This window comes from Astyanax mexicanus, chromosome 24 (genome assembly GCF_023375975.1).
Source record: "Astyanax mexicanus isolate ESR-SI-001 chromosome 24, AstMex3_surface, whole genome shotgun sequence".
Lineage (NCBI taxonomy): Eukaryota > Metazoa > Chordata > Actinopteri > Characiformes > Acestrorhamphidae > Astyanax > Astyanax mexicanus.
Genome location: NC_064431.1, coordinates 12,977,878 through 13,005,183, shown reverse-complemented (window position 1 = coordinate 13,005,183; position 27,306 = coordinate 12,977,878). Strand labels below are relative to the sequence as shown.

General features: G+C 38.9%; 2 protein-coding genes across 3 annotated transcripts in view; one reads left to right on the top strand and one right to left on the bottom strand.

Moving 5' to 3' along the window:
* The window catches only part of syn2b (synapsin IIb), a 139,217-nt gene that overhangs the window by 78,286 nt on the left and 33,625 nt on the right, over positions 1–27,306 (top strand). The window contains exons 4-6 of the mRNA XM_007229637.4: positions 4,256–4,412; positions 7,238–7,327; positions 24,271–24,333. Of these exons, the coding sequence (XP_007229699.3) occupies positions 4,256–4,412; positions 7,238–7,327; positions 24,271–24,333 (310 nt within the window). The remainder of the gene's footprint in view (positions 1–4,255; positions 4,413–7,237; positions 7,328–24,270; positions 24,334–27,306) is intronic.
* Positions 7,340–26,833, bottom strand: LOC103031404 (metalloproteinase inhibitor 4). 2 transcript variants are annotated; one of them, XM_049471568.1, is made up of 5 exons: positions 26,637–26,833; positions 12,695–12,792; positions 10,598–10,712; positions 9,976–10,100; positions 7,340–8,831 (listed from the first exon to the last, which is right to left on the bottom strand). In XM_049471568.1, the coding sequence occupies exons 1-5, from the start codon at positions 26,749–26,751 to the stop codon at positions 8,634–8,636; spliced, it is 651 nt and encodes a 216-aa protein (XP_049327525.1). In that variant the 5' UTR covers positions 26,752–26,833; the 3' UTR covers positions 7,340–8,633. The 2 variants fall into 2 exon arrangements, with proteins under 2 accessions (XP_049327525.1, XP_007229698.1); XM_007229636.4 differs by lacking the exon at positions 26,637–26,833 and adding an exon at positions 20,694–21,137.

Below are 27,306 nucleotides of genomic sequence, written 5' to 3'. Positions count from 1 at the left end.
GTTGGAATACCAGGAACTATAAAAGGGAGCGCTGGGTCATCTCGGGGTCGTGTCTCCTGGCAACAGCCATGTGAAAAAACCTCTCTCCTCACTCATACTGTACACCATTTAACCTCTTAAAGTACATGATTGGTGCTTTTATTTATGTTTCTATGTTGTGGTTCACGGCTCAGAGAAGGTACCACAGTGTCCCTGAGTGTGGACCATTGAGGGTAAGCCTTCATTAGCTTTATTTAGGGGACTGCATTCACTCCATACATGTTGTTTTGACTCAATGCTTCTAACATTTTTAATTAAAAGGTTTAATGTTTAAGTATACAAACTGATAGCTTCAAAGCTTAAAATGTTTAAAATAGCACCTTTGCATTGAAAAATATCTTATAAATCATTGCTATTCTGGGCTCCCCAGTATGCCAGAAACTCTGGTAATGCAGACTAGATACTGAAAAGGGAAAACTGAAAATTGTATAATAATTTCATACTGTCATATTCAGATCCTGGTTCAGGCAAGGCAAGGCAAGTTTATTTTGTATAGTTCTTTAAATAAAGCGGGATAAATGACAAGAACGTAAAAAACAAAGTAGATGTGGAAACATAAAAACACAGTAAAAGACAAAAAAACATTAAAAAAAACACACAAAAAAATGTAAAAGTAAGAAAATTAAACCTACAGCATATCGTCGCTGTCCAATGAAAAAACACTTATCTCCAAAACAGCAACTTTACAGGAGAGAGAAAAACAACTTGTAAAGTTTTAATGGAAGTCAATGTAAAAAGAGTTTGTTTCAGGTCATTTTGAAGAGTTTCTATTGGTCCGTTCATCAAGAAATTTTAGCACAGTGTTAGGGACAGTTTATCTATTCAAATTATGTAGTAAACTAAAAATCGACAAAAATGGAGATAAGTGTTTTTCATAGGACAGCGACGATATATAAAAGAATGGCAAACAGTCGTTAATAACAGAATTCAAACCAATACAGATTATGCATGGATGAGCCCAACACTGGTTGACTACCAAAACATTTTTATGGCCATCTATTTTCTGGTCTATTTTTATACATGAGGCACACTGGATTATAAGACGCATTATGTGACACTAGTAAGGAACAGGTGTGTTGCCCTGTTTTCCTTCTAATTCAGCAGGTAAACCTGTAAAGCTAAGTTTTACTTTTTTAATTTACTTTCAAACAAGAGCTGGATGTAAATGTACACAGATTTCTTTCCTAATTTCTTTCCTGTTTATTTGGGTGAGTAAAGTTCTTCCTTTTATTTATAGTAAGCTTAGATTTCTAGATTTCCACTAAGGTTGGGTGCAGCAGCATTAGCATTAGCTGCTTATTGCAGTGCTAGCGAGAGGTAAATGGCACCCAACAATGCTACACTGATTGTTCTGGTGAGCCAGGGCAATATTAGTCAGCTGTTTCTCCCATGTAGCTTGTTTTAACATATTAAATATGCAGGTCAGAGTCTGATATACTGAACGAAAAAAGAGCTATTGCTTAGCGTGGTTAGTGGCTAATGCTAATACTGCTCCATCCCTGGAGAACTAAACTGAAACTTTTTTATAACTCTGCACTTTAGCTGAATGGCTTTACTGCTTCTTAATACCTGACAGGTAAAATTCATACATAAGGCGCACAGGATTTTAAGGCACACTGATGAATTTTGGAAAAATTAAAAGATTTTAAAATAAAACATGGTATATACAAAAATACTGACAACTGACAGTGTGGACACACTGCCGTAATGCACAGGAAATTGTCATTATGGACATTCAAAAGTAAAATAATATAGCTTAGAATCTCTTAGCTTCTTCAGAAATTCAATAAAAGTGTGTCCCTTAGTGGTAACTCAAAGTGCTAATTCCACTTCCGTACAGTAGGGGGAGCCTACAGTAAATTTTATTGACCACTTGAACCCAAATACACTCAGTTAGCCAAGAGAAGTTTGGTACCTGACCTGTGCTTCTTTATTTCATAACAGGAGATGCTAGGCTAATGCTGCCAACAAAAACTGGATTCTGAGCTTCAGCATACTCATGTGGGGTTTAGATGAATGGAAAATGGGCTTGGTTGGTTCCAGGTGGCCATGTGCTCTGAGTGGGTTTGTGCATGTCTTGTTGGGCCAACATGGAGCCTGTGGACAAACCTTACTGTTCCTAGTTGATCTACCCATACAGGCACCACATGGACATTGTCACCAATTCATCTCAATAAACATAGAAGTAAATATGTCACTAATTCACTCAAAAATGTTTAATTCACTCAAAGATCTTTATTTCACCACCAGCAGAATATGTGATATTACTCGGTTTGGTTTGAAGAAGAAATTTTTTCCATGTTTACAAACTACGCCACACTAAAATGATGGGCCGGTGATTATGGTCCCTTTATTGAAGTGGGACTGTCTAATAAAAGATAGAATTTTGCTATTACAGTGACAGCATACTCCATCATGTTACACATTAAACGACTTTCCTCATTGACTGCAGCAAGGGAGCACACACACACACGCACACACACACTCACACACACTAGAAAATAAACACACAGCCTCTATAGTGTTCTCCTCTCTCTCAGGCTTCCTATTAAGCTTCATTGAAATTCTGCAGGCGCAGAGACTTGGTGTTAATCAAACTGGGCTAGTGTTTACTCTCGCTCGTCCACTCGCACAAAAGAAGAACCAACAGGAGCCATCTCATATCACCATCACTCTCTCACTGACCTGAGAACACTTCCCTCGCTCTTTCTCTCCGTCTTTTTCTCACTCACATTCTCCCCGCTGTCTCTGACACTCGCTTAATCTCTCTCTCTCTCTCTCTCTGTGCTTTTTTTTATTCATGTCCTCTCATTCTCTCCATCTCTGTGTCCCTCTTTTCTCCCTCTCTTCTTTTCTTCTGAATCAGTCTTGCGTCTTATATGGAGAAAATTTGTCCATTATGCCAGACGTTCTTCGATACAATGAGTGAGGCCTCAAGGTGCAGCGGCCCGGCCTGCAGGAAACCGAGAGCAGCTTTAGTCACTAATTATCACCTTATATTAGAAACATGATCCCTCACCAAAAACATTGAAAAAAAAAATATTTCTTTATTTGCTGCTGAACAATCACCACCCCAACTCATCTTAAACTCTTAAAAGCTGTGGGTTTCTGCTTTTGCACATCTGTGTCAATAGTGGGTACAACATACAGCAAAGTAGAGGAACATATTCATTAGAAGGGGTGCCCACAAACATGCACATTGAACATACAGTATACCACAGTTAGAAAACATGTACATGTAGCCCAGGTTAAAGGTAAATATTCAGTGAAAGCTGGTAGGTTATTAGTATTTTAATGGGCATCTGCTGTAAATAAATTCAGTGAGATGCACTTTGAATATAAGAAATCTTGAAATAATCTGCAGCTTTAGAATTCTGGAAAAAAAAGGACGATAAAATATTCATTGTTCAGCTGTGCCTTTGATTCACTATTAAGTGTGTGTGTGTGTGTTTGACCTTGTCAGACCTCTGTACTGAAAGGTCAGATGTGTTTGAAGGTCAGCTCACATGTTTAGACAAGTCTCAGGTGGGTCTGATCTGTTCATCAGAGCTTTTCTACAGGAACCTGTGGAGTGCATACAGCACAAGTGCACACTATTATTATTGCAGAAACACCACCAAATTCTTTGAAATTTTGAAATTGTTGCTAAAATATTGGAAATATTCATCAACACTGGTGAAAGAAGGGGCAGCCAATTGTACACAGCACACTCTCAACCGGAAACCACCGTCCAACTGGAGTTTGGGTTGGTGTATTATGTATACAATTATGGCCCTAAAATATTTCCAGAAAATGAAATATTTCTCCTAGAGGCTCCTAGAAGTGCCAGTATTTTTGTTTGACCCATTTTTTACAGTTTGGTCTGAAATTATGTAAAATTTGATCTTTTTTTGTGTTCCTATACACACAAAGGAAATAATCATGTGTATAGCAAAAAAAACAAAAAATGCATAATTGTAATACTTTTTTGGAAGAATTCCAGGGGTGCCATCACTTCCAGCCACCCGCTCTGCTGTGGGTATCCTGGAGAAATCTAAAACAGAGCTTTGTTCTTTTATACTACTTAAAATAATAAAAAATCTTAATTTTTCTGTAAATCTTTTTAAGTAATGTAAATATTGTTGATATATGATGTAAAGCACTAAATGTACACTGTGCAGTGTACCAGAACTGAGATAAGTGACACTTGTGCTGAAGTGTCTTATGTCTTATGTAGGTCCTTCAAGCCTGACTTCGTGTTGGTCCGACAGCACGCGTACAGCATGACCCAGAACGAGGACTTCCGCAACATGATCATCGGACTGCAATATGCTGGAATTCCAAGTGTGAACTCACTGGAGTCTATCTACAACCTCTGTGATAAGCCATGGGCGGTGAGTTCCTAAAGCTAATGCTTCTCCACCATAGTAATAATATATCATTGTCATTTTAATAAAGAATTCTACAGCTTTCTTCTACTTATATGAGACTTTAAAGCTGCTGAAAAAGAGCCTGATTGAGAAGCCTATGGAATTTCAATGGTTTAGCTGGTCTAACAGCTGTTCCAGACTAGTTAACTAGTGTGACCAACTTGAAGACAAACTTTTGTTGAGTTGCTTCATACTGATAGACCAGCTAGTCCAACAAGCTACAATAAAACATACATAATTCTGGTAAAAATTAATGGACCTTTTCCATTAAACCAGCTACTAGATATCAGCTAACCTATCTGATTCTAAACTGGATTTTTTAGCTCGCGGGCTAGCTGCTAATCTGCCTGTAGTTAGTTAGCTGCTAATCTGCCTGTAGTTAGTTAGCTAGCTGCTAATCTGCCTGTAGTTAGTTAGCTAGCTGCTTATCTGACTGTAGTTAGTTAGTTAGCTGCTAATCTGCCTGTAGTTAGTTAGCTGCTAATCTGCCTGTAGTTAGTTAGCTAGCTGCTAATCTGCCTGTAGTTAGTTAGCTAGCTGCTTATCTGACTGTAGTTAGTTAGTTAGCTGTAATCTGCCTGTAGTTAGTTAGCTAGCTGCTTATCTGACTGTAGTTAGTTAGTTAGCTGTAATCTGCCTGTAGTTAGTTAGCTAGCTGCTAATCTGACTGTAGTTAGTTAGCTAGCTGTAATCTGCCTGTAGTTAGTTAGCTAGTTGCTAATCTGACTGTAGTTAGTTAGCTAGCTGTAATCTGCCTGTAGTTAGTTAGTTAGCTGCTAATCTGCCTGTAGTTAGTTAGCTAGCTGCTTATCTGACTGTAGTAGTTAGTTAGCTGTAATCTGCCTGTAGTTAGTTAGCTAGCTGCTAATCTGACTGTAGTTAGTTAGCTAGCTGTAATCTGCCTGTAGTTAGTTAGCTAGCTGCTAATCTGACTGTAGTTAGTTAGTTAGCTGCTAATCTGACTGTAGTTAGTTAGCTAGCTGCTTATCTGCCTGTAGTTAGTTAGTTAGCTGCTAATCTGCCTGTAGTTAGTTAGCTAGCTGTAATCTGCCTGTAGTTAGTTAGCTAGCTGCTAATCTGACTGTAGTTAGTTAGCTAGCTGTAATCTGCCTGTAGTTAGTTAGTTAGCTGCTAATCTGCCTGTAGTTAGTTAGCTAGCTGCTTATCTGACTGTAGTTAGTTAGTTAGCTGTAATCTGCCTGTAGTTAGTTAGCTAGCTGCTAATCTGACTGTAGTTAGTTAGCTAGCTGCTAATCTGACTGTAGTTAGTTAGCTAGCTGTAATCTGACTGTAGTTAGTTAGCTAGCTGCTTATCTGACTGTAGTTAGTTAGTTAGCTGTAATATGCCTGTAGTTAGTTAGCTAGTTGCTAATCTGACTGTAGTTAGTTAGCTAGCTGATAATCTGACTGTAGTTAGTTAGCTTGCTGTAATCTGCCTGTAGTTAGTTAGTTGTAATCTGACTGTAGTTAGTTAGCTAGCTGCTAATCTGACTGTAGTTAGTTAGCTAGCTGTAATCTGCCTGTAGTTAGTTAGTTAGTTGTAATCTGACTGTAGTTAGTTAGCTAGCTGCTAATCTGACTGTAGTTAGTTAGCTAGCTGTAATCTGCCTGTAGTTAGTTAGTTAGCTGCTAATCTGCCTGTAGTTAGTTAGCTAGCTGCTTATCTGACTGTAGTTAGTTAGTTGTAATCTGCCTGTAGTTAGTTAGCTAGCTGCTAATCTGACTGTAGTTAGTTAGCTAGCTGCTAATCTGACTGTAGTTAGTTAGCTAGCTGCTAATCTGACTGTAGTTAGTTAGCTAGCTGTAATCTGCCTGTAGTTAGTTAGCTAGCTGCTTATCTGACTGTAGTTATTTAGTTAGCTGTAATCTGACTGTAGTTAGTTAGCTAGCTGCTAATCTGACTGTAGTTAGTTAGCTAGCTGTAATCTGCCTGTAGTTAGTTAGCTAGCTGCTTATCTGACTGTAGTTATTTAGTTAGCTGTAATCTGCCTGTAGTTAGTTAGCTGCTAATCTGACTGTAGTTAGTTAGCTAGCTGCTAATCTGCCTGTAGTTAGTTAGCTAGCTGTAATCTGCCTGTAGTTAGTTAGCTGCTTATCTGACTGTAGTTAGTTAGTTAGCTGTAATCTGCCTGTAGTTAGCTAGCTGCTAATCTGACTGTAGTTAGTTAGCTAGCTGCTAATCTGCCTGTAGTTAGTTAGCTAGCTGTAATCTGCCTGTAGTTAGTTAGCTGCTAATCTGCCTGTAGTTAGTTAGCTAGCTGCTTATCTGCCTGTAGTTAGTTAGTGTCAGATTATTTAATATGAATTTCTAAGATAAGGATGAAAATATGGAACCATCAGTGGCTTCTTGGAGTTTATTTCCAGAACGTTTTATCACAGCAGCAATAATAAGCATTCTTTGTGCATTATAATCACAGGTGAAAATGAGTGAATAATTCTAAGCTCTAATATACTGTCCACGCAGCAGCAGTAAAGAAAATGGCTATTAAAACACAGTAAACAGTGAAAAAATCGATATACCTTTCCTAGTGATTTTAGACCCAAGCCAAATGTTTGGCCAGTAGCAACATTTTATTGATCTGTAAGAAAAGTCAGTAAATTGAGGTTAGTGGACTTCTTAGGAGACTTTTTTCATCAGTAGCAGCTTGAGGTCAATCATTAAATGGTCTCACAAGCTTTTAGTAAAAATGTCGGATTCGATTAAACGGCTGTTGGAATAGTATTTTTTATGATGAGTTATATAAATGTTTCCACTGTCTGTGACTAAAATGTTTTTTTCCCTTTCCCAGTTTGCTCAACTGATAAGCACCTATAAGAAACTGGGACCTGAGAAATTCCCTCTTATCGAGCAAACGTTCTACCCAAACTACAGGGACATGGTAAGAGAGCAATTTCATCTCATCAGTATCGTTTATTCAAAAATACGAACAGTGATGACGCTGATGAACAGTGATGAAGCACAAATTGATAGGCTTTACTCAAACTTTTTGGTACAATAAAATAGATACCTATGCATAGCAAAAGAAATACACATTTATAAGAAAGAAACACTGGTAACACTTTACTTAACAACATACATACAAAATACAATATGGAGTTGACAAATGGTGAAAAAAGGGAACACTGTAGTATATATTTTAAACAGGATAATATAGAGGGTTGTGTTATAAGTATATGATGTATTGTAATTATACATATATAGTTGTGATGTTAAATAAAGTGTTACCAGGACATTTTGCGTATATATAGCTATTAGAAACAGAAACTTAAAACAACCACTTCTATGTTAAAGCAAAACAAAGTATTAGCTTTTTGGCACAAGAACAATATTAAAATGGCTCAAAATAATAATAACAAAATACAGTATGTCTAACAAAACAAGCATTTTGTCTGGACGAAAAAAAAAAACAATTGTTTAGAAATTGGGATTTTTGGACTTTTACACTTAGAAATCATTTTAAACTGAAAGAGGATAATTTGACTTGTATATACTAAATACATACTGCCAATAATTCATATTGTCTCTGTCCAAAGAAAGAAATCTATCTCTGAAACAGCTACTTTGCAGGAAAAGGATGTCCTGCGAATGTAAAAAAAATATTCAATGTCTTTATGAAGCATTTCTATTTGTCCATTCCTCAATGATTTTTTCATACACTGTGAAGGACTTATGTGTTCAAATGAAGAAATGACATGTTTGAATTCTTTAAGTATCATACAAATATATACATTCATATAGGACAGAAATAAAAACAAAATAACCAAAAAAAGAAATAAAAACATTTATAAATATGCATACATACTGACACATAATTTTAATTTCTCATAAAAACAAAAGAGTATACAAAGCTTCTGGATAAAATGTCTTAAAAACATTTAACACTTCTAAGAAAAAATATGAGAAGTTGAACAGACATAAATGATCCATTTTTCCAAACAAGAAAGAAAGTACTTCAGCTGCAATAGCTGCCATCCCACCGTCCTCGAATTTTAAAGATTACAAACAACATTAAAGTGAAACAGAATTACAAAGAATCAAGCTTACATTCATTCAGGAGGTCCAACCGGACACCTTACTAAGAGATGCACTGACAGCAGATAGAACATCTACAGACTGATAGAAAATCAGGAAAGTTGCCCTCACCAGCCTCACCTCCCTCCCACCCCCGTCCCCATTATCAGTCCTCATGGGTCGGACACGTCCATGAAGTCATTATCAGGTGGGCCGCTGCCCCTGTACCAGCTGCAGGAGCCGTCGCTGCGTTTGATGCAGGCGTACTGGCGGGCCTGTTCTCTGCTCAATTTGTTGTCCAGAAGCCAGTCTGTCCACAAGCACTCGTTTACAGAAGATGTACAGCAGGGGGCAGTGTAGCAGGTGGAAATCTGTACGAGTTTGAAAAAAAATACTGATTACTGTAAACGATCGGCTGTAAAATAGCAAATAAGAGTAAAAAAAGCTGTAAAATGTTCAAACTATAATTTACGTTAATGTACACTTTTGTGTTGTTTTTTTATTGCTTTTAAGGAATTTTGCAGCAGCTTATGCAAATTTTTGTAGTGGTTTCTTGTATTTGTACGTTTTTTTGTATTTTTTTTTCTTTTCTAATGTTTCCCATTTTCTCCCTAATTTACATGGCCAATTACACAACCCACTCACTGGACCCCCCCTATCACTAGTAATGCCCCAACACACCAGGAGGGTGAAGACTAACACATGCTTCCTCCGATACATGTGAAGTCAGCCACCGCTTATTTTCGAGCTGCTGCCAATGCAGCATTGCTGAGCAGCCAGCGCGCTCGGAGGAAAGCGCAGCGACTCGGTTCCGATACATCAGCTTACAGACGCCCTGTGCTGCGGACATCACCCTAGGAGTGATGTGGGGAGAGAGCGCCATCTACCCACCACAATTTTGCTCCCTCTGATTGCCAGCAGCTTGATGGCGAAGCTGCATGAGTGGGGGTTCAAACCTGCGACTCCCGCTCATAGTGGCATAGTGGTCCATTCCTGACCAACATGCAAACTCTAAACTCTGACGCTATGTTAACAGCATGGGTGCAAGGTGTGAAAAAAGATATGCAAAATAGCAACAAGTTTTGCAAAGCGCCTTGCACAGGGTGTACTATAGAAACTCTTGTGATCTTATGCACAGGTAACAATACAAAATGTAATTTTGGGCTACAAACAGCAGCGCTGATCTGCTCGAGTGAGCCACTGTGCACACAAACATATACACACGCACATCTTACACCTGCTTTTCTCTCATCTGCTGAATTTAACAGGTTGTTTCATTAATACGACATCTGTTACAAGATGATTACTTACAAAATATTTAAAAACTCAACTGTAGTTTTTCTTTATGTGAGTTTCTAATCTAGTCTAATAAAAAATGCACCTCGTTCTCTTCTAGCTAAGATGTCTTGTGAGACAGATTTCTTGTTACACTTCTACTACATTACATAGCTTTTTTTTGTACAGTTTCATGAATATATGAGGAAAAGGTTTAAGGAAAATGAATAGAGAACGTACTGTGCAGTCACAGCCCATTTGGTATCTGTAGTTGAGATTCTTTTTCTGAGCCAACGAGAGGTTATCCCAAGGCTCGATGAAATCACACAATCCGATCGAGACTTTTCCTTCACTCCACATGTTTCCTGTGACATAATTAAAACCGTAATGAATAGAAGAGATTACAAACTGTCAAAAGCTTGAACAAAAAATATATGACAAAAATATATATAATGCCTTTCAAACTGTCTACCCACTTTTACGTTAAAAAAAATAAAAGTATTAAATAATTCATTTACATACATTTGCTGTTAGTTATTGTAAATTGCATTGAACAAGGCCCTTAAAGGCTGTGCTGCCCTTTGCTTTTTAAGCTTGTAGAAGAATTATGTTGTATTGTATAATGACAATAATGTTTCTCCATGCTTAGATGTATGTAGAAATATTGTAAAGAACCAGTATGTATTTATTGTAAATGTATGAGGGTATATAACTTGCCAGCAGATTTTTTTTATGAAATTACTCTTACAACCCCGTTTTTACCACAAACACTTTTACACCTAATTCAGTTCCACTCACTTAAAAATTTCAAAACAACACCCTAACTTAAGCCTAACACAAAACCTTGCTAGCAGCACCTTACCTGAAAGCAGGTATTGAACTTTATTGCTTGCATCCAGCTTAACGCCACACAGTGAGGAGAAGACTGGCGTGTAGACGTACTGAATGTCCTTCAGTCTATCAAATCCTTTGAACATCTGGAAACATGAAAGAGAGAACCAGTTAATTATAATTTATTCCATGCTCTTTTGAGCCTAACTGACCATTATGGTCAAGCTAGTGCCCAGCCAAGTTTCCCAACCCTGGTCAATAGGGTATTCCAGTAATGCTATCAATACAGCTTATATAGTCCCTGCAGAGAAGTATAAGCAATAGATTAGCACTTCCTGTTTAAAGCAAAAACATGAACCAATGGCCTAATTCCATGAGACAAGTGCCTTATTGAGTACTGAGCTGTGGAGCAAGGAAAATGTGTTCTCTGGAATGATGATGATGGGATGAACTATGGTGATGGGGATTAGGTGTGGTGTCACAGCAGTTCCTTCTGTTCTTTCTAAATCTAGTATAAAGCTTTCCCTGGCCAGTAGAGACAGTTACTAAAACAAAAGCAGGATAAAATATTTGAATACCCTTGTTCATGTAGTGTTTGATATTCTGTGATAAATGTAGATAAATCAAACCAACATTCATGTAATTTGGTTTGTAGGAGGACAGAATGGCCGAGTTCAGTTTTTTGTAACCCGTTGTAATGCAGTCACTTTTCATTCTTCTTGCCATGAGGGACAAGAGGCATTTAATTTGTGTTAGAATTGTTTAGATTTTTGGTCCGTTCATTCTGTCACTTCAGCTCAATATGCAGCCAGTTCTCCCTAGAAGCTACAGAAAAGCCAAAAATCCAAGGCATTGAACAAATCCATTAAATTATTAAAGGACTTCATGCTAATATCCAATAAGCCCTCGGCTCTCGCCGTCTCCCTCACTTATAGTAATGGCTCCACCAGAGACAAGCCTCATATTTCATTCTTCTACAGTTCTAACAGAAAAAGACATGAGGGCTAATAGTTTAAGTGTGAAACTGTTTGGCCTAGGAACACATCTCAACACGGTTAGGTAACCATACTTGATGCCACAGAACCGGTCTAGACAGGCCGTGCTAAAACCATGGTAGTGTCACCCACCACAGATCAGCTGCCCACAGGTTATGCCAACAGCTACTGATTGTATTAAATTTTACATGAACTAGGAATTTTGTAACTGCTGCCATTGCTGGTGTGGCTATTCACCTGAATAAATGAGACCTATTAGACCTAATAAGACCTTAATTTATAAGTAGTCTGATCAGAGGAGAATGGATCCTCCCTTATATATTAGACTTGATAGTGAAGGGTTTCCCCCAGAAAATTGGTTAGCCAATGCGATTCGTTTGCCTTGACTTAAATTCTGCCTTAGTTCCTTACAAGGTACAACCATGGGAATTTTCCTTGCTTATGTTTAAAATGCATTTTGTCTGATTCTCTGTCTTGTTACCAAGTATGTAAAGTTTGCAACATCAGTTACAAAAAGTGCTAAATAAATAAATCTGATTTCAATTTGATTTGATGACGGATGAGGCTTGTAGGTGCAGTGCTAATGCTTCATGGGACGTGGCCCGGGGCTGGCATGCTGACATTATGTTAGCGATATGGGACTTGGTAAATAGCCATCATGTAGTGATGTTGGATGAGCCTGGTTGCCAGCATGCTAATACTGCAGTAGCAATGGTGGATGAGGCCTGAGCTGGTGTGCTAATGCCACAGTTTAGGTTTTGGAAGAGACGGATAGTTAGCATGAAAATTCACAGGTATCCAGTTTGCATTTAGTAAGGTAGTAGATAGCAAGACAGACTCCACCATGTTTGTCTATCCTGACTCAACACAACTCAAACATCTCCGATAGAAAAAGCTAATTTAATGGTACAGAAACATGGTCATTTTCATGGTCAAATACAAACCCTGTGTTCACATCCTGGTCCTTTAGCAACACAGCAAATGGAAAAAGAAACCATAACCGGTCTAATGGGTCCACATCGATGCAGAACTGCATGGTGTGGCCTTAGTAATAATTTGCCCTGCACTGGAAAAAAGGCTCACTAAGGTCACGTGTTCATATCTTTACCTACAGGGTTTCTATTATCACTCACCTTTATCAGCTTGATTTCGTACTGGATCATCTTCTGGTATGGTGAAGAACTGTTGCTCGGGGAGATGATCTTCTCTCCAGATATTTTGGCCCGGATCACTAAACAGGAAATGTTGTTATAAGAATGTGATGCTAGAGAAATGAAAAACATACGAATCTGAGGCACTTTACTAAGAACCACATTGTGATGTTCTAGACACCTGTTCCAGAATATCTAAAAAAAAAAAAAACAGGCAGGTCTTTTGGAGTGTTTCCAGAAGGCAGTGATCAGTATCTACCAAAAGGTTTTCAAGGTAGGACAGTCAGTCACGACTTGATTGATGCTCATAGAGCTCCTACCTCAGTTTACTAGGATCTGCTACTAAGGTTGTAATGGTTATGGTACCAGATACCACAGATGCCAGATAACTTTAGAGGCCTTGTGGGTCAACTCATACGTAATATTAGGCAGGTGGGTTTAATTTTATGGCTGATTGAACACAGGCAAAGATTGTGGATTCTAGTCTTGGACTAATCAGATTTACTAAAGGTGGGCAGTGTTTAGACTATATTTTGCAGCTTAATAATGCCATATTAAGTTAGTTTTTTGGGAAACAAATCTAAAGCTAAGCTTCCTAATGTATCTAACATAACTACCCTAGTCCTGTACAGCTCATACAGGCTATGTACAGGGCTTGGAGAGTGAAACTGAAACACTTGGTTTTAGACCACATTAATCTATTGTCCCGATGGACAGCTCTGGTGGAAACAGGAGAGTTGAGGTGCACATTGAATTCTGCAGTGATTTGGGCAGCCATGGTTTTAGATTTTTTGGATACAACTCGGGTTAGCACTCGTACATCCCTTTCAGACATCTTCCTCTTGCATCCACAGTTAATCCTGTTGGATGGGGTTGGTCCTTCTTGGTGGTATGCTGATATAATGCCCTGGATACCGTGGCTCTTGGTGCATCACAAAGACTTGCTGTCTTGGTCACAGATGCGCCAGCAAGATGTGCACCAACAATTTGTCCTCTTTTGAACTATGGTACGTCACCCATAATGTTGTGTGCATTGCATTATTTTGAGCTAAACTATGCTCTTACCCTGCTAATTGAACCTTCACACTCTGCTCTTACGGGTGCAATGTGCAATTAATGAAGATTGGCCATCAGGCTGCTCCAATTTAGCCATAAAACCTCCCAGACTTAAATTGCAGGTGTTTCAGTTACATTGTCCAACCCCATATAGTATATAAGAGGATATAGAGTTGTCTCTGTTTGCTTTGAGAGTTTTAGTTACAGGAACAGTGTGTGAAACTGCCTACACCATGTTTGGAAGCTGTCCTGTCTTGACTTTATCTTTAACGACTCAACACAACTCAGTTGTCGAACACATCCCCATAGAAACAGCTAACTTAACGGTACAGAAACAAGATCATTTTAATGCAAACCCTGTGATAACCTGCTGCAACCAGGATTTCCTATCCATGTAACATTTTTGAAGGTACGCAATGTTGATATGACAATGACATATACACTCACCGGCCACTTTATTAGGTACACCTGTCCAACTGCTCATTAACACAAATGTTTAATTGGCCAATCCATGGCAGCAATTCAGGTATTTAGGCAAATAGACATGGCCAAGATGATCTGCTGCAATTCAAACATCAGCATCAGAATGAGGAAGAAAGGTAATTTAAGTGACTTTGAACATGGCATGGTTGTTGATGCCAAATGGGCTGGTCTGAGTATTTCAGGAACTGCTGATCTACTAGGGTTTTCACACACAACCATCTCTAAGGTTTACAGAGAACGATTCGAAAAAGAGAAAATATCCAGGACCGGCAGTTCTGTGGGAGCAAATGCCTTGTTGATGCCAGAGGTCAGAGGAGATGGTTACTTCCAGCTGGATAATGCTCCATGTCATAAAGTGCGACTCATCTCAGACTGGTTTCTTGAACATGACAATGAGTTCTGTACTGTACTTGAATGGCCTCCACAGTCACCAGATCTCAATCCAATAGAGTATCTTTGGGATGTGGTGGAATGGGAGATTCGCATCATGGACGTGCCGCCGACAAATCTGCAGCAACTGCGTGATGCTATCATGTTAATATGGACCAGACTCTCTGAGGAATGTTTCCAGTACCTTGTTGATTCTGTGTCAAGAAGGATTAAGGCAGATCTGAAGGCAAAAGGGGGTCCAACCCGGCACTAGCAAGGTGTACCTAAAAAAGTGGCTGGTGAGTCTATATAAAACTTGTCATCCCCTAATTGCTAGAGGTAAAGAAAAATTAAGCCCTGTTGAATTTTTCTTTACCTCTAGCAATTAGGGGATGACAAGCTTTATATAGACTCACCAGCCACTTTAGGTACACCTTGCTAGTGCCAGGTTGGACCCCCTTTTGCCTTCAGAACTGCCTTAATTTTTCACAGGAGGATAGCAGTGATGCTTGCATGCTAGCATGGCAGTTAAGCCGGCCTACGTGGGAGAGGTGTTATGAGGATGTTCTGTACGAGTGTTGAAGGAATTTATCTGTCATTACAAGCTATTTTTTGCCATTCCATGCCTGGCTGTTTTCGAACAAAAGAGTGGAATGCTAAAGCCAGCTGGGTGGACTACCCTCTGTGAGGCCTGTGGCGGGCTTCCAGCTCATGGACCAACTTTCACACCCTCAAAAGGAGCAGCAAAGTCTTTCATAACAGCCCAGCTGGACATTTAACAAAGCATACATCCAAAGCCTACTTCTGGACTTGAGGGAAGAGTGCTAAATCGAATGGCCTTTAAAGACCAGGCCCAGTTTGTTCACGAAAATTTTTTTGAATTGCTTTTGGATATAATACTGTGTAAGCTCCCTGTTAGCCACCAAAACAGATTTGACCCACTGAGGCATGCAGTCCACCTTTTAGGACCTGAAGTCCTTTGAAGGGTCTAAAGTGCCCTGTGATATCCTCCATGGCTCACATCATTGAGGCCTGGAACATTCATTACCCTGTCGCTGGTTCACTAGTTGTGCTTTCCTGGAGTATTTTTGTAGGTACTGACCCCTGCATACACCCTGGGAACACCCCACAAAACCTGCCTGATGTTTTGAAGATTTTACTCTAGCCATCACAGTTCGGTTCTTCTCAGAATATCACAGTCTGGACCCAGAATGTCCGCAAGGATGTGGTCCTGTTCACCACCCTAAGTTTCCACTCAAGGAGCTTTGGGTTGTTTAGAAACTGTAAAACAAATGTTGCAAACACAAGAAATCCCCTGACAGGAATGAATCTTGGTAATCTTTGGTCTTTATTACAGGCATTTTGACAGCCCAAAGTTTCATTATTGAGGTCCTGCAACCAGTGGCCCTTCCAACAATGCTCATCCATGTAGTACTGCCTTCTCAAGATCTTGCCTTAAGGACACAGATTCTATGCCATGGCCAGCCACATGACCAGACCTATCCCTGATTGCAATTTTTTAAGATGCTATTGGATGCGCTTGTCAACACTGTCAACCCCTGACACAAAATATACAGGATCTGCGTAAGAATATTTGAGCTACATGGGATGGATTATTGCAGAACACCATTAATTAGGAACCTCTACTGACATCTTGCCATTTATGTGTAACATACTACTTCTGTGTGTATATCTTAATGAATATTACCATAAGTTTCCCATATCAATCATGTATTTAATCATTTGTTGTTCCTGGTAACTGTTATCTTTTTCTAAGTAGCACTGAAATAGCAGTATTTCTTTGATGATATATCTATTCTATCCTCTTCCCTGCTTCTTCTTGGATTTAAGAGCTTTAAAGACTATGCTATTAGCACATCCAATTTTATCCACTTAATTTAAAATATCTGTTATGATTTTCAGTATATTTCACAGATTATTTGTTCCAAACATTCACAAGTTTGTTCCATTAGGCCTCGTCTAGCCATTAGCTAAGAGCAGATGGGTGGACATTAGGTTGGTTCTAGATTCCAATGGGAAATGAAGACCATACGCTGCTGTGCAGAAACAAAATTGGCAGCAAAACCCAAATTGGCATAAAAATCTAATATACCAACAGCAATGTTTGACTGGAGTCACCAGTGTCCAATTTGGTCCCGATTTCAGTGATAACAAGCATCTGCGCTCCCATGCTGTGGCTGATCTGAGGGGCCAGTTTAGTAATTGTCACTTTTGGCATTTAATTCACTATTTTTATAGTGTGTAGTAATGAGAAAAATTAAACAAAGAGAAATGTAAAAAAAATAATAATATTTTTATTGTTAGGTAGTGTTTTAAATGCTTACATGCTTACAGCTGTAGTACTTTATCTAATTAGGGTAGAATTTTAAGAACCATTGAGTTAAATTGTGTAAATAGTAATTCACTCTTAGGCCAAAGGAAAATTCAGAAATGTAGGACTGGAAGAACCCTGAATGTGAAGTTATTGGTCTCCTAATTCAACATGCTTGTGGACATTCTGGGTTGGGTCAATAGATAAGCTATGTAATATATGTTTTTTTATATATAAAGCTATGGCATGATAATCACAATATAGCAAAGTAACAAATCACACTGTGATAGTAAAAAAGTTGTATAATCACGCAGCACTGGCCGGCACAGTATGTACACACAAGCTCCTCCACCTGTCCGCATTACACTTGACCTGCGGCGCTACTATTAGTAGGCCAGAACGCGTCATTCTTGTAACCTATTTTGCTGATGCTTAGTCTTCTAGATCACTGTTTGTTTTTTAATCATTTGGAGTTCCATTCTTAATAAAAAGTTTTCTCAACTATTAGGAATGCTTCTTTTGTGCTGCCCTGTTCATTAACATTATACTGAACAGATTTAGCAAATCCAAAGAATTGTAGTTCATTATAGGTACTTTCTTAAAAAAATGTAGGGTACTTGGGAACGTGCACAGGCTCAAATAGGTTCGGGCTGGAATTTTTGGGCTCCATCTATACTGTAACTTGAATACCATTGCAGCAATATGGCTGTATAGGTGCAGCCTAATAACCGCTTAGCAACACCACAAGCATAACTACCACTGCAGATCCCATACCAAACATCTGACAATTTAGCAACCTCATAGGATGTCATAGCAGACACCAAGTGACATCCTATTGACCACCTAAAGCACCTTACCTATCATGTATAGAATAATCACAGCAGCAGTCATGTATCATTCTAAAAGCCCATTAAGCTACACAGTCAAACTAGACATTAAATATAAAAATATAAAGCCTCCTTCCCCATTAGCTTTGAAACAAAGGTTCTCTCTTCAGGTCTAAGAACATTTAACGTCTAAGAACAAGAAACCTGAATAAGACTTGAGTTAATTACACTTAAATTCTTAGTTATTATGTATATTTTTTGTTTAATTTTAGTTTCTTACGTAAAATATAGATTTAAAATACTTTTAGAATCCTAGATTACAAAATGCTATGAAGCAAACAGTACAGCATACAGCCAACAGAGTTAGCAGCTCAACAAGCAGCTACAACGTAGCAGCTACAACATAGAAACCATGCATTCAATCCTAATATATAATCTACAAGTTTTCCTAAGGTAGCCTGGAAGAAGTGTCTGCGGACTGATGGTGAGTGTCAGAAAATCGGAGTCACTTAATATGTGAATAGATTGTGCCAAAAGCAAATACAAAAAAAGTGGTCAATGGAAACAAACTAAACTTTCTTTTTATTAGTTGATTTAAGTAGAGAACTTTGTTTTACTGTATATCTGGCCACAAATGTTCTCCTAAAATAGTTGAGTAATGTTTAGAAATATTCAATTTTATGTAAAACAGACTTAAAAAGCATATGAGTTTAAACTAATTTTGGGTTTGTAGTGTATAAATATTAGGGCCAATCTGAGTATGCTGTGGGTCTGTTAGAATGTGAAGCTGGTCAAGAAGCTCTTATTTTGAAAGTAAACAAACAGATAACTCTAACTGCTTTTGTGGTTGATTTCACAGCCAGGGTTTAAGCCTAGTCCTAGACTATGTAACTCGTTCAATGGAGAATCTTCATTTACAGTGCTGTGTAGTCCAAGGCTAGGATTAATTCCTGTCTGAGAAGCCAACCCCAAGAGGTGGAAAAAACTATCCACAGATTTCAGAGCACACCACCACCATGTTTAGCAGATGTGGTGGTATGCTTTGAGTCTTAGACAGGATGTGCATGAAAATCTTCTGCAGATTATACAACACCCCCGCCACCATGTTTAACAGATGAGGTGGTGAAGCTTCAGTCAGATGTTTCCTGAAGAAATACACAGACTTTCTGTATTTCTTACACTGAAAAAATACAAACTAAAAATATTTAATGGCCATTTTGACTGAAATGAGGAATTCTCTTTTAGGAGCTCCTCTCATTAATCCAAGTCAAATGAAATGTCTTCTTTAATCTACAAACTGAAGGCAGTTCTTTCCCCCCATTATGTTAGCGAGGACACAGATCTGAAACTGGCCTGTTTGTTCTGGCAGAACAAGACATGCAAAGGTGACCAAAGAGGTCAAGCTGAGATGTTAGACATTGTTGAAAAGTGGCCTGAAGCTTTACTAAAGTTTTACGAATGTTTTACAGTTTTTTGTAGAAAAAAAGAGCTTTACTCTGATTTACAGAAAGATTTCTAGAGGATTGTAGAAGATGCCTTCACACTGCATAACAAACAAAACTAAAAAAAAAACTCTTTAAACTGGATAATTCACAGAAAGTGTAAGTATGAAGATACAGTGTTAAAATCTTAATGCTCAAAGAAAAAAAAAACTGAGAAAAGAAGAGAAAATTGTTGGGTGCTAAGCAGCCGAAATTTCTCCTGACCCAGATTTCTAAACTCTGCACAGCAGGCAGGATGATCAACACTGTCATCTGGACATCAGCGAAAGGTTGGGAAAACAAATCTCTCACTTTAGGGTTTATAATCGTGCACCACATGTTTTCAGCTAGTCTCTGCCTCAGCACAACTGATTTTAAACCAGTTTCTGAGATATCGTAGAAGTTGGATAACACCCTACTAACCATTTAGGAAACCATTGATAACACTATAGCAAACACCAGGGCAGCATAGTAATCACTCTCTAAACCGATATACTGTAAATACTGTATGACTCACTTTGCAAAACCTCATCAACCACCAAATAACACCCTACTAACCACCTGAAGCACTTTAGATACCATGTAGGGAGAGACAACCTGAGAATAATACAGGAGCAGCAGGACTTATGACCTTTTAGATCTACAGACAAATAACCACATTCATAATAGAGACTTTGTAAACTTGTGTGAAGTTCTCTTTCTTTAGAAAGTCCAAAGAAACTCCAGTTGAAGGAAAGGTTATTTTCTGATTAAATGGATGTTCATATTGACACATATTGACTCTATATTCTAGGACTTTTGGCTCTTTTCCACTTCATGGTACCTACACTACACTACTAGACACAACTCTACTTTGCTGTTTTGCTTTTCCACTAGGCAAATTTGGCAACTGGTACCTGAAATCCTGGAATGCATTTTTCAAACCAGACAAGGAGAGTTCAACTGTATGATGGTTCCACACGGGACCAAAAATGGTTCCACCAAAGTGACAGAATTTTTTACTTATTGCAAGCATTGTTTCTGGACAAAAAAAAAGGAAATGAACTAAATAGAACTACACTTTCTAGTCAACAATACCATATAAAACAAGCATAAATAAGATAAACCTTATGATATTAGTTTAATTAACTCAAAATAAGAAACATTTATTATTTAGACTGCAGTACAGCAGTTCAGCAATTTATTCATTTTTGATGCAGGTTCCCTCTTACATAAATACAATCACCCAAGGGACACAAACTTAGAATAGATGATCAGTTCAAATACGTGAAAATAGATGAAGTCACTGAGGTTGAGGTTAAGGCTGGAACTGTTACAGCACTTTCACATTCATTCATCATTCATCACCACAGTCCCAAACTGTCTCTTATTACTGTTATACTGAACCCCCCACATCCCCCCTCCAGACCCTCTGCCCCCCGTACTGTACCTACCTATTTCAGACTGACAGAAATGCTCCTGGGGATGAGCGAGCTGGCAGGTACATCCCTCAGCCCCCCGCTCCATCACTCCTAGGGCCAGGAGGATCAGCAGCCGCAGAGCCACACACTCGGCCAGGCGGGCACCCATGGTCACTCTAGCTCGGCCTGTCGCTTCTTATCAGCGTCTCAGACAAAGTAGCTTTCCAGGGGCGAAGGAATAAACAACCAGCAAAGTAAAACTGGCAGCTGAGGAGAAAATGGAAAAAAACCCTCGCTTTCTCACTTTCTCTCTAACTGTCTCTCGCTCTCTTTTTCTCTCACTCTCTTGCTCCCTCTCTCTATTCCCTAGCCTTGACTGTGACACTTTTATTCAGTGCCCTATGTCTCTCTCTCTCTTTCTCTTTCTCCTTCTCTCTCTCTTTCTCTCTCTCTTTCTCTGACTCTCTGTAAAAGCGAGGGAAAGAGAAGCTCTTATCTTAGACTGGGGAAGAGGACCGCCCCCCAAAAACCTGAAAGGATCGCCCCTCCTACAGAGTAACCAATAGTTTTGTGGGAGCAGAGGAACACACAGTGAATAAAGGGGAAATTTATTTTTTTTAATCATGCAAAATCACTGTATGTCAATTTAAAGGAGAAAAAAAAATATTGGAAAAACTTTCAAAGGAATTTTAAAGTACAAAAAGATTTTTGTCCAACTTCCAATTTTGGAGCGTTAATATTGGTATGTTATAAAATTCTGATACAAGATCTTCCAGATCTCTTAATAAACTACATACAGATCCTTTTGAAGCCCAAAGTAATTTTTCTATGGCTTCACTCCAAAGAACATTTTGCAGAACCACATCAAATTTGTAAAATGAGACTCATTAGGGGTTCTAAAAACACTGGACTAAGGTCCCATGACTTTTGCCATGTCCCATGGAAGCTAAAGAATGCTACACTGAGGACTTCTGCAATCTGGATGTGATGTCAGCCTTTCTATCAAAACCTTTCTACAACATTAGACCTCACTCCAATTCCCATAATTCACCAAGCCTTGCCATGAGCACGCGGACAGGTGTGAGTGTACAAGCCATCCCTTGAGTTTACACTTAGTAGTCAATTTACATACTGATGTCCTATGACTTTTGTAATGCTAGTGCATGTAGAACCATGACAACTCAAAAAAAGTGGAACGTTTATTTTTCAAATAAATGAAATGAAAAAAATAAATATGATTCCTTAAACTGTAAAGTAAAGAATGTCTGTGAAATAAATAGCTCTTTCTCAATGTTTTCTTCGTAAACTATATAATGCTTCTTTTTTATGTTTATAATGTTCTCAGTATTTTCTCCTGCATGAGGTTCTGCTCAAACCATTATTCAGCAAACCAAAGCCTGCTAATGTTAGCAGGACGTTTCCTGTTGTCTGGGAAGGCATCACGCACTTTCTTCATTTACTCCTCAAACAACGTAATTATAATGTCGGAAGGCTTTTATAATTACTGTCAAAAAAACAAACAAGGCCTTAAGCAAAGTGCCATCATTGTCCCAGTAAAGTGGCTTCGGTTAAAGTTCGTAAGATGGTGTGATTCGGGAATATGATTAGGAACATCTGTTCGACAGTAATTCCTCACTATTTGTATAGAACTTTATGATTATTGAGTCTATAACCTGCTTTTACTGCAATCATTAGTTTACTTTAACTTTGACTGTATTGTTTGACCAGAAGTCACAAGACCTTCCGGTCCAGTGGTTGACAAATTTAAACATAAACCTCACAGTGCAAGAGGACAAACATGATCCTTTAAGACTTCAAAAATGAATATTTATTTGTGTTGTGTTTTAAATCAGTTTTGAGATTTTGTGCACAAACATAAGTGTCAGTTTATATTTACATGTCCTAACCTTAGTTTGTTTCTTAGTAATAAATAAAGAGCTGTGCCTTTAAAATATACTTTCTGTGAATGGGCTCTGTTCAGATTGGCTGCACATTTTTTAACTGCAGATTTTTTTATTCTAATTTTTTTAATTTAGAATAAAAACACTCCTAAATAAAGACGTAATAATGTAGTTTAAGTAGGTAGACATGTAAGTGAAGGGGGTTTATAATAACTTAGTACAGGATGTATTTTGTATGTAGATTCTTTATTAAGGTATTGTAAAGTAAAGTATTGTGGTTGAATGTTTTAAACATTTTAAACCGTATTTACATTCTAATTCAAAATCTAGAATAAAACAATCCAGTGCATGAACCCTTTATTATATTTTTTATTTAAAAATAAAGGTTACTAAATTGTTCTTTGCTTGCACCTGAAATATTAAAAAACCCTTACACTTCTGTTAAACACTGACATTCCAAAAATCATAGGACACAATCCATTCTTGTCCCATAACTTTTGGCATGTCCTTTATTTTTTGTCATGTCATTGTATTGAAGATACAGAGGTTTTTAAAACCTTTGTGGATTTGAAACATAGCGTTTGAGCTGAATACATATGGGCTGATAATATTGAGGAGTTAAAAGTATTCCTGAGAAAGTATGAAAGTCTTATCTGGTAGTTCCTTTTTCTTGTTAGTAACGTCTATGGCCAGTGCTAATATTTACTTACCGGTAATCATAAAACTGGGGCATGGACGACAGAAGCTAAACAGTACACCTTTATTTATACTGGCTATAGATAATCAGGCCTTCAGAATTTATATTTAAATGTTTTGTCTGTGGAGAAAAACACTGATATAGGCTCTATTTTAGTGATCTATAGGTGAGGCGTCAGTCACTCACCATGCAGCTTGATTTATGATGTGTCAGTGTGTCTTTGCTATCGTAACGACAGGAAAAGTATGTCTTGCCCAGCTCAAAACTCACAAAAGGAATTTACTAATTCTATGAATTAATCATGGGTGTGTTTTTGATGTAATGTGCAATAAACCAATTAATGTGTGATTGCCATTGTCTTTAAGAACCCAGTGCGCTCTGACTTTGGCGTATTGCTATTTCACGAGTGCAGCGCTTCTGAATCTCGCAGCAGAGAAAGCTAACCTGCTCGTTCAGCTTGGTTATTTTGTTAATTGTTGATATAAAAGTCAGTTGACATTTGCCTAGAGACATTTTAAAGGTGCACCTGTGTTTTAAGTTGCCAAGATACAACATACATACAACATAAATTTGCCTGAACACACCTCACTTCCAGACAACCACACCATTTTCACAAGCACTGTTGCTATGTGTACAGGTGGATGGCGTGAAAATAGACTGTTGGCGGGGTGTAAGACATCAATGAGCATCATGACATGCCTTGTGCAGGGTGTAAGATAGGGTTCATAATGCCATTAGTATGTTTAAATCATATGAATCCAATGCCAGGCATGAGCTAGAAGGGTATAACGGTCCCTTGAATTGGGATTTACACCTTTAGCCCACTGTCATCATTAAGTAAAATGACCAGATTTTCTCATTATGTTATCTTTTTTTTTTGTATGGGAAGCGTGAAAACTTTTAAAAGGTGTAAATACTAGTTTGTTGGTTAATTTAGTTTTTTCTTCCTATGAGACACATTCTAAAGAGGATCTTCAATTCATCTGATTCATTCTGATTTGTGTTTTTGCAGATTTCTATGCCTACATTCCCGGTGGTGGTGAAGATTGGACACGCTCATTCTGGCATGGGAAAGGTAGGCCATGAATTGCTAAACAGACCATTTTATCCCTGGATTTGCTGTATGTGAACAGTAAAGTAATAGTACATACAGCTCTGGAATAAGTTTCTTTGATTTTACTAAATTGAAAACCTCTGGAATATAATCAAGAGGAAGATGAATGATCACAAGCCATCAAACCAAGCTGAACTGGCATAAAGTTATCCAAAAGCATTGTGTAAGACTGGTGGAGGAGAACATGCCACAATGCATAAAAACTGTGATTAAAACTTAGGGTTATTCCACCAAATATTGATTTCTGTACTCTTAAAACCTGAATATAAACTTGTTTTCTTTGCATTATTTGAGGTCTGAAAGCTGTGCATTTTTGTTTTGTTATTTTTAAATAACTAATATATATAGATAGATAGAATAAAACAACAATGTTCATTTTACTCAAACATATACCTATAAATAGAAAAAAACTGAGAAACTGATTTAGAAACTGAAGTGGTCTCTTAATTTTTTTTTCCAGAACTGTATTAGCATCTTTACATTAGTTTGGACACAACTTTTTTCATCCAATGTGTTTTTTTATATAAAAAGTAGAGCCGGGCAATTTTATTGGTTAATTCGTATTTACAGTTAAGGATGAGGTGTTTTTGTAAAAATTGATTTTCTCTCAATTTAAACTTCAGCAACCTACACCCCCTTTGGACTCCCGTAGTTCAGAGTGATCCTCCTCCTGTGCACTTGTCACACAAACACACACAAAACACAGCATTTGGGGGAAATCAGAAGCTTGTGTGAATTAGACGGACACAGACCAAACAAGTACTCACTTTAAGAAATATGTTTGAAACCATTGCTTCTGAAGGAAGCAGCACGACCTATTTATTTGAAGTGCTGCTCCCAGCGGAATTAACGCAGCTGCAGCAGCAGCATGGTGTCCATACATACGCTGGAACAGTCAGGATTCATTAACATGTTGAGTTTTTGACCAGGCGTACGTGCTACCAAACCACAAATACAATACGAATTTGCCTTACCACAACTGTATAACACACGCCAACTAATCACCACCGAGCCAGAGGAGTGGGACACTAAAATCACACGCTTTTTTTTCCACAGTTTAATAACCCTAGAAGGCCTCAACACATCAGCATGAAGCATATACACTATATGCCTAGAAATAGCTACAGAGAAATACCGTTTTTAACAGCTGCAGCTTCATTGCTCTCTAGTGAGGATCCGTGATTAATCCATTGTGGAAAACACTTAATAATAATCTCTCGTGACTTATCTACTACTTTGCTAGTATTGACCCACGTCCTTGACTGGGCAGAAAATAATAAAAGAGGGGGAGCAAACTCAGAGTATTGGGGGTGGAGTTCGGGGCAGCTTCGCTGTAAAGCGTGAAGCCGAAGCCCAAAAGTTAAATCAGAACTTTCGACCACTGCAAGGATTTAAGAAGAGGTCTGACTGTGACAGGCTTGGGAACTCCAGCAACTGAGTGTTGGAAGTGCCTTGTAGTCTTTGAGAAAGCCAGAGGATAAGCCGATGCATGAGAAAAGCAGTGTGGAGGTCAAAGGAAAGAAAGGCAGGGAATTAATTAATTAAGGTGTTTGAAGGTGCTGCCAGCCTATTCAAGTATAGGAATGTACTGGAATAACAGCATAGAGGGTGAGGTCCTAGGAGTCAGAAAGCAGTTGAAGTGGAAAGATGGTGTTAAACGACTTTGTGGAATGATGCACATGGTGTACGTGTAGTTTAAAAGTCCCAAAGCAGCCACTGACGCACGTCGCGTAGCAGGAGGGAAGGGGGGATAGAGTGGGAAGATGGGAGGAGTTGGAGTAGGAAGACAGAGCGGGAAGATGGGGGGCGATGGAGTGGGAAGATGGAGTGGGAAGATGGGGGTATGGAGTGCGAAGATGGGGGGAAGATGGAGTGGGAAGATGGGGGGAAGATGGAGTGGGAAGATGGGGGGGAAGATAGAGTGGGAAGATGGTGGCAATGGGAGACAGAAGAGGAGTAGGGAGGACAGACTGAGGAATAAGAGAGAGAAAGGGAGGAGGAGTGGCCACGCTCGACCACCGCCCTACGAGACTGCAGGGAGGCGGAGCCACGGCCCGCCAGCGGGCCCGGCGGAAGAACGCAGGTTAGAAGGGAAAACAGGGGGAAAAAACGGGCCGCGGGAGCGGCGTGGGCGCTGGTAGCGGTAACGCCCGCAGGGAGCGGCAGCAGTAGCGGCGTGGTCGCCGGCAGCGGCAGCAGTAGCGGCGTGGGCGCCGGCAGCGGGCTGAGGAGCCAGAAGAGCAGGTGGTTGGGGAAGAACGCACCGTAATCAAGGAAGGCAGCCGGCAGCAGTGGCGGTGGAGGAGTAGGTGTGGACGAGAACAGCTGGTCGTGCGAGGTCGGACGCCAGCCACAGGACACATAGAGGTGGAGTACCATCGTGGAGCAGGTAAGGAGCGGGAGTCAACGCCGCAGGCGAGGCAGTTCAATCGTGGGGTCGTTCAACTGCGAGGTTGTTCCACGAGCATGTAGAGAGGAAGTGACGGTTTAAATAGGGAAGGAAGTGGGAGGAGTGAGGGTGTGGATCAACTCCCAAAACTTAGTTATGGATACATAACTCTACTTTATTTCTCAGTTTTTAGTCACAAACACATGTTCTGAAGTATAATCCAGTGTAAATGTCTTTCATTTTCTTTTTTCGTCCGTGTCAGTTTAAAACTAAGCTATGTATGTTGGAGAAAGATTTCTAAACGTTACAGTTCTCACTATTTACAATGGTATGGTCAGCAATCTCATCTACATGCCTGTTTCTGGTTGCATCAAAATAAGGGTAAATCTAGTTTTGAACCATTTCTTTGTTATCTGTATTTTAATTTTTAGTAGGAGAAAAAAATTCTAATTGACAAAAAAAACTAAGATATTTTTTAGGCCATATCGCCCAGCTCTAATGAAAAGTGTTAAACAAAGCAGAATATATTTTATACTATACTCTTC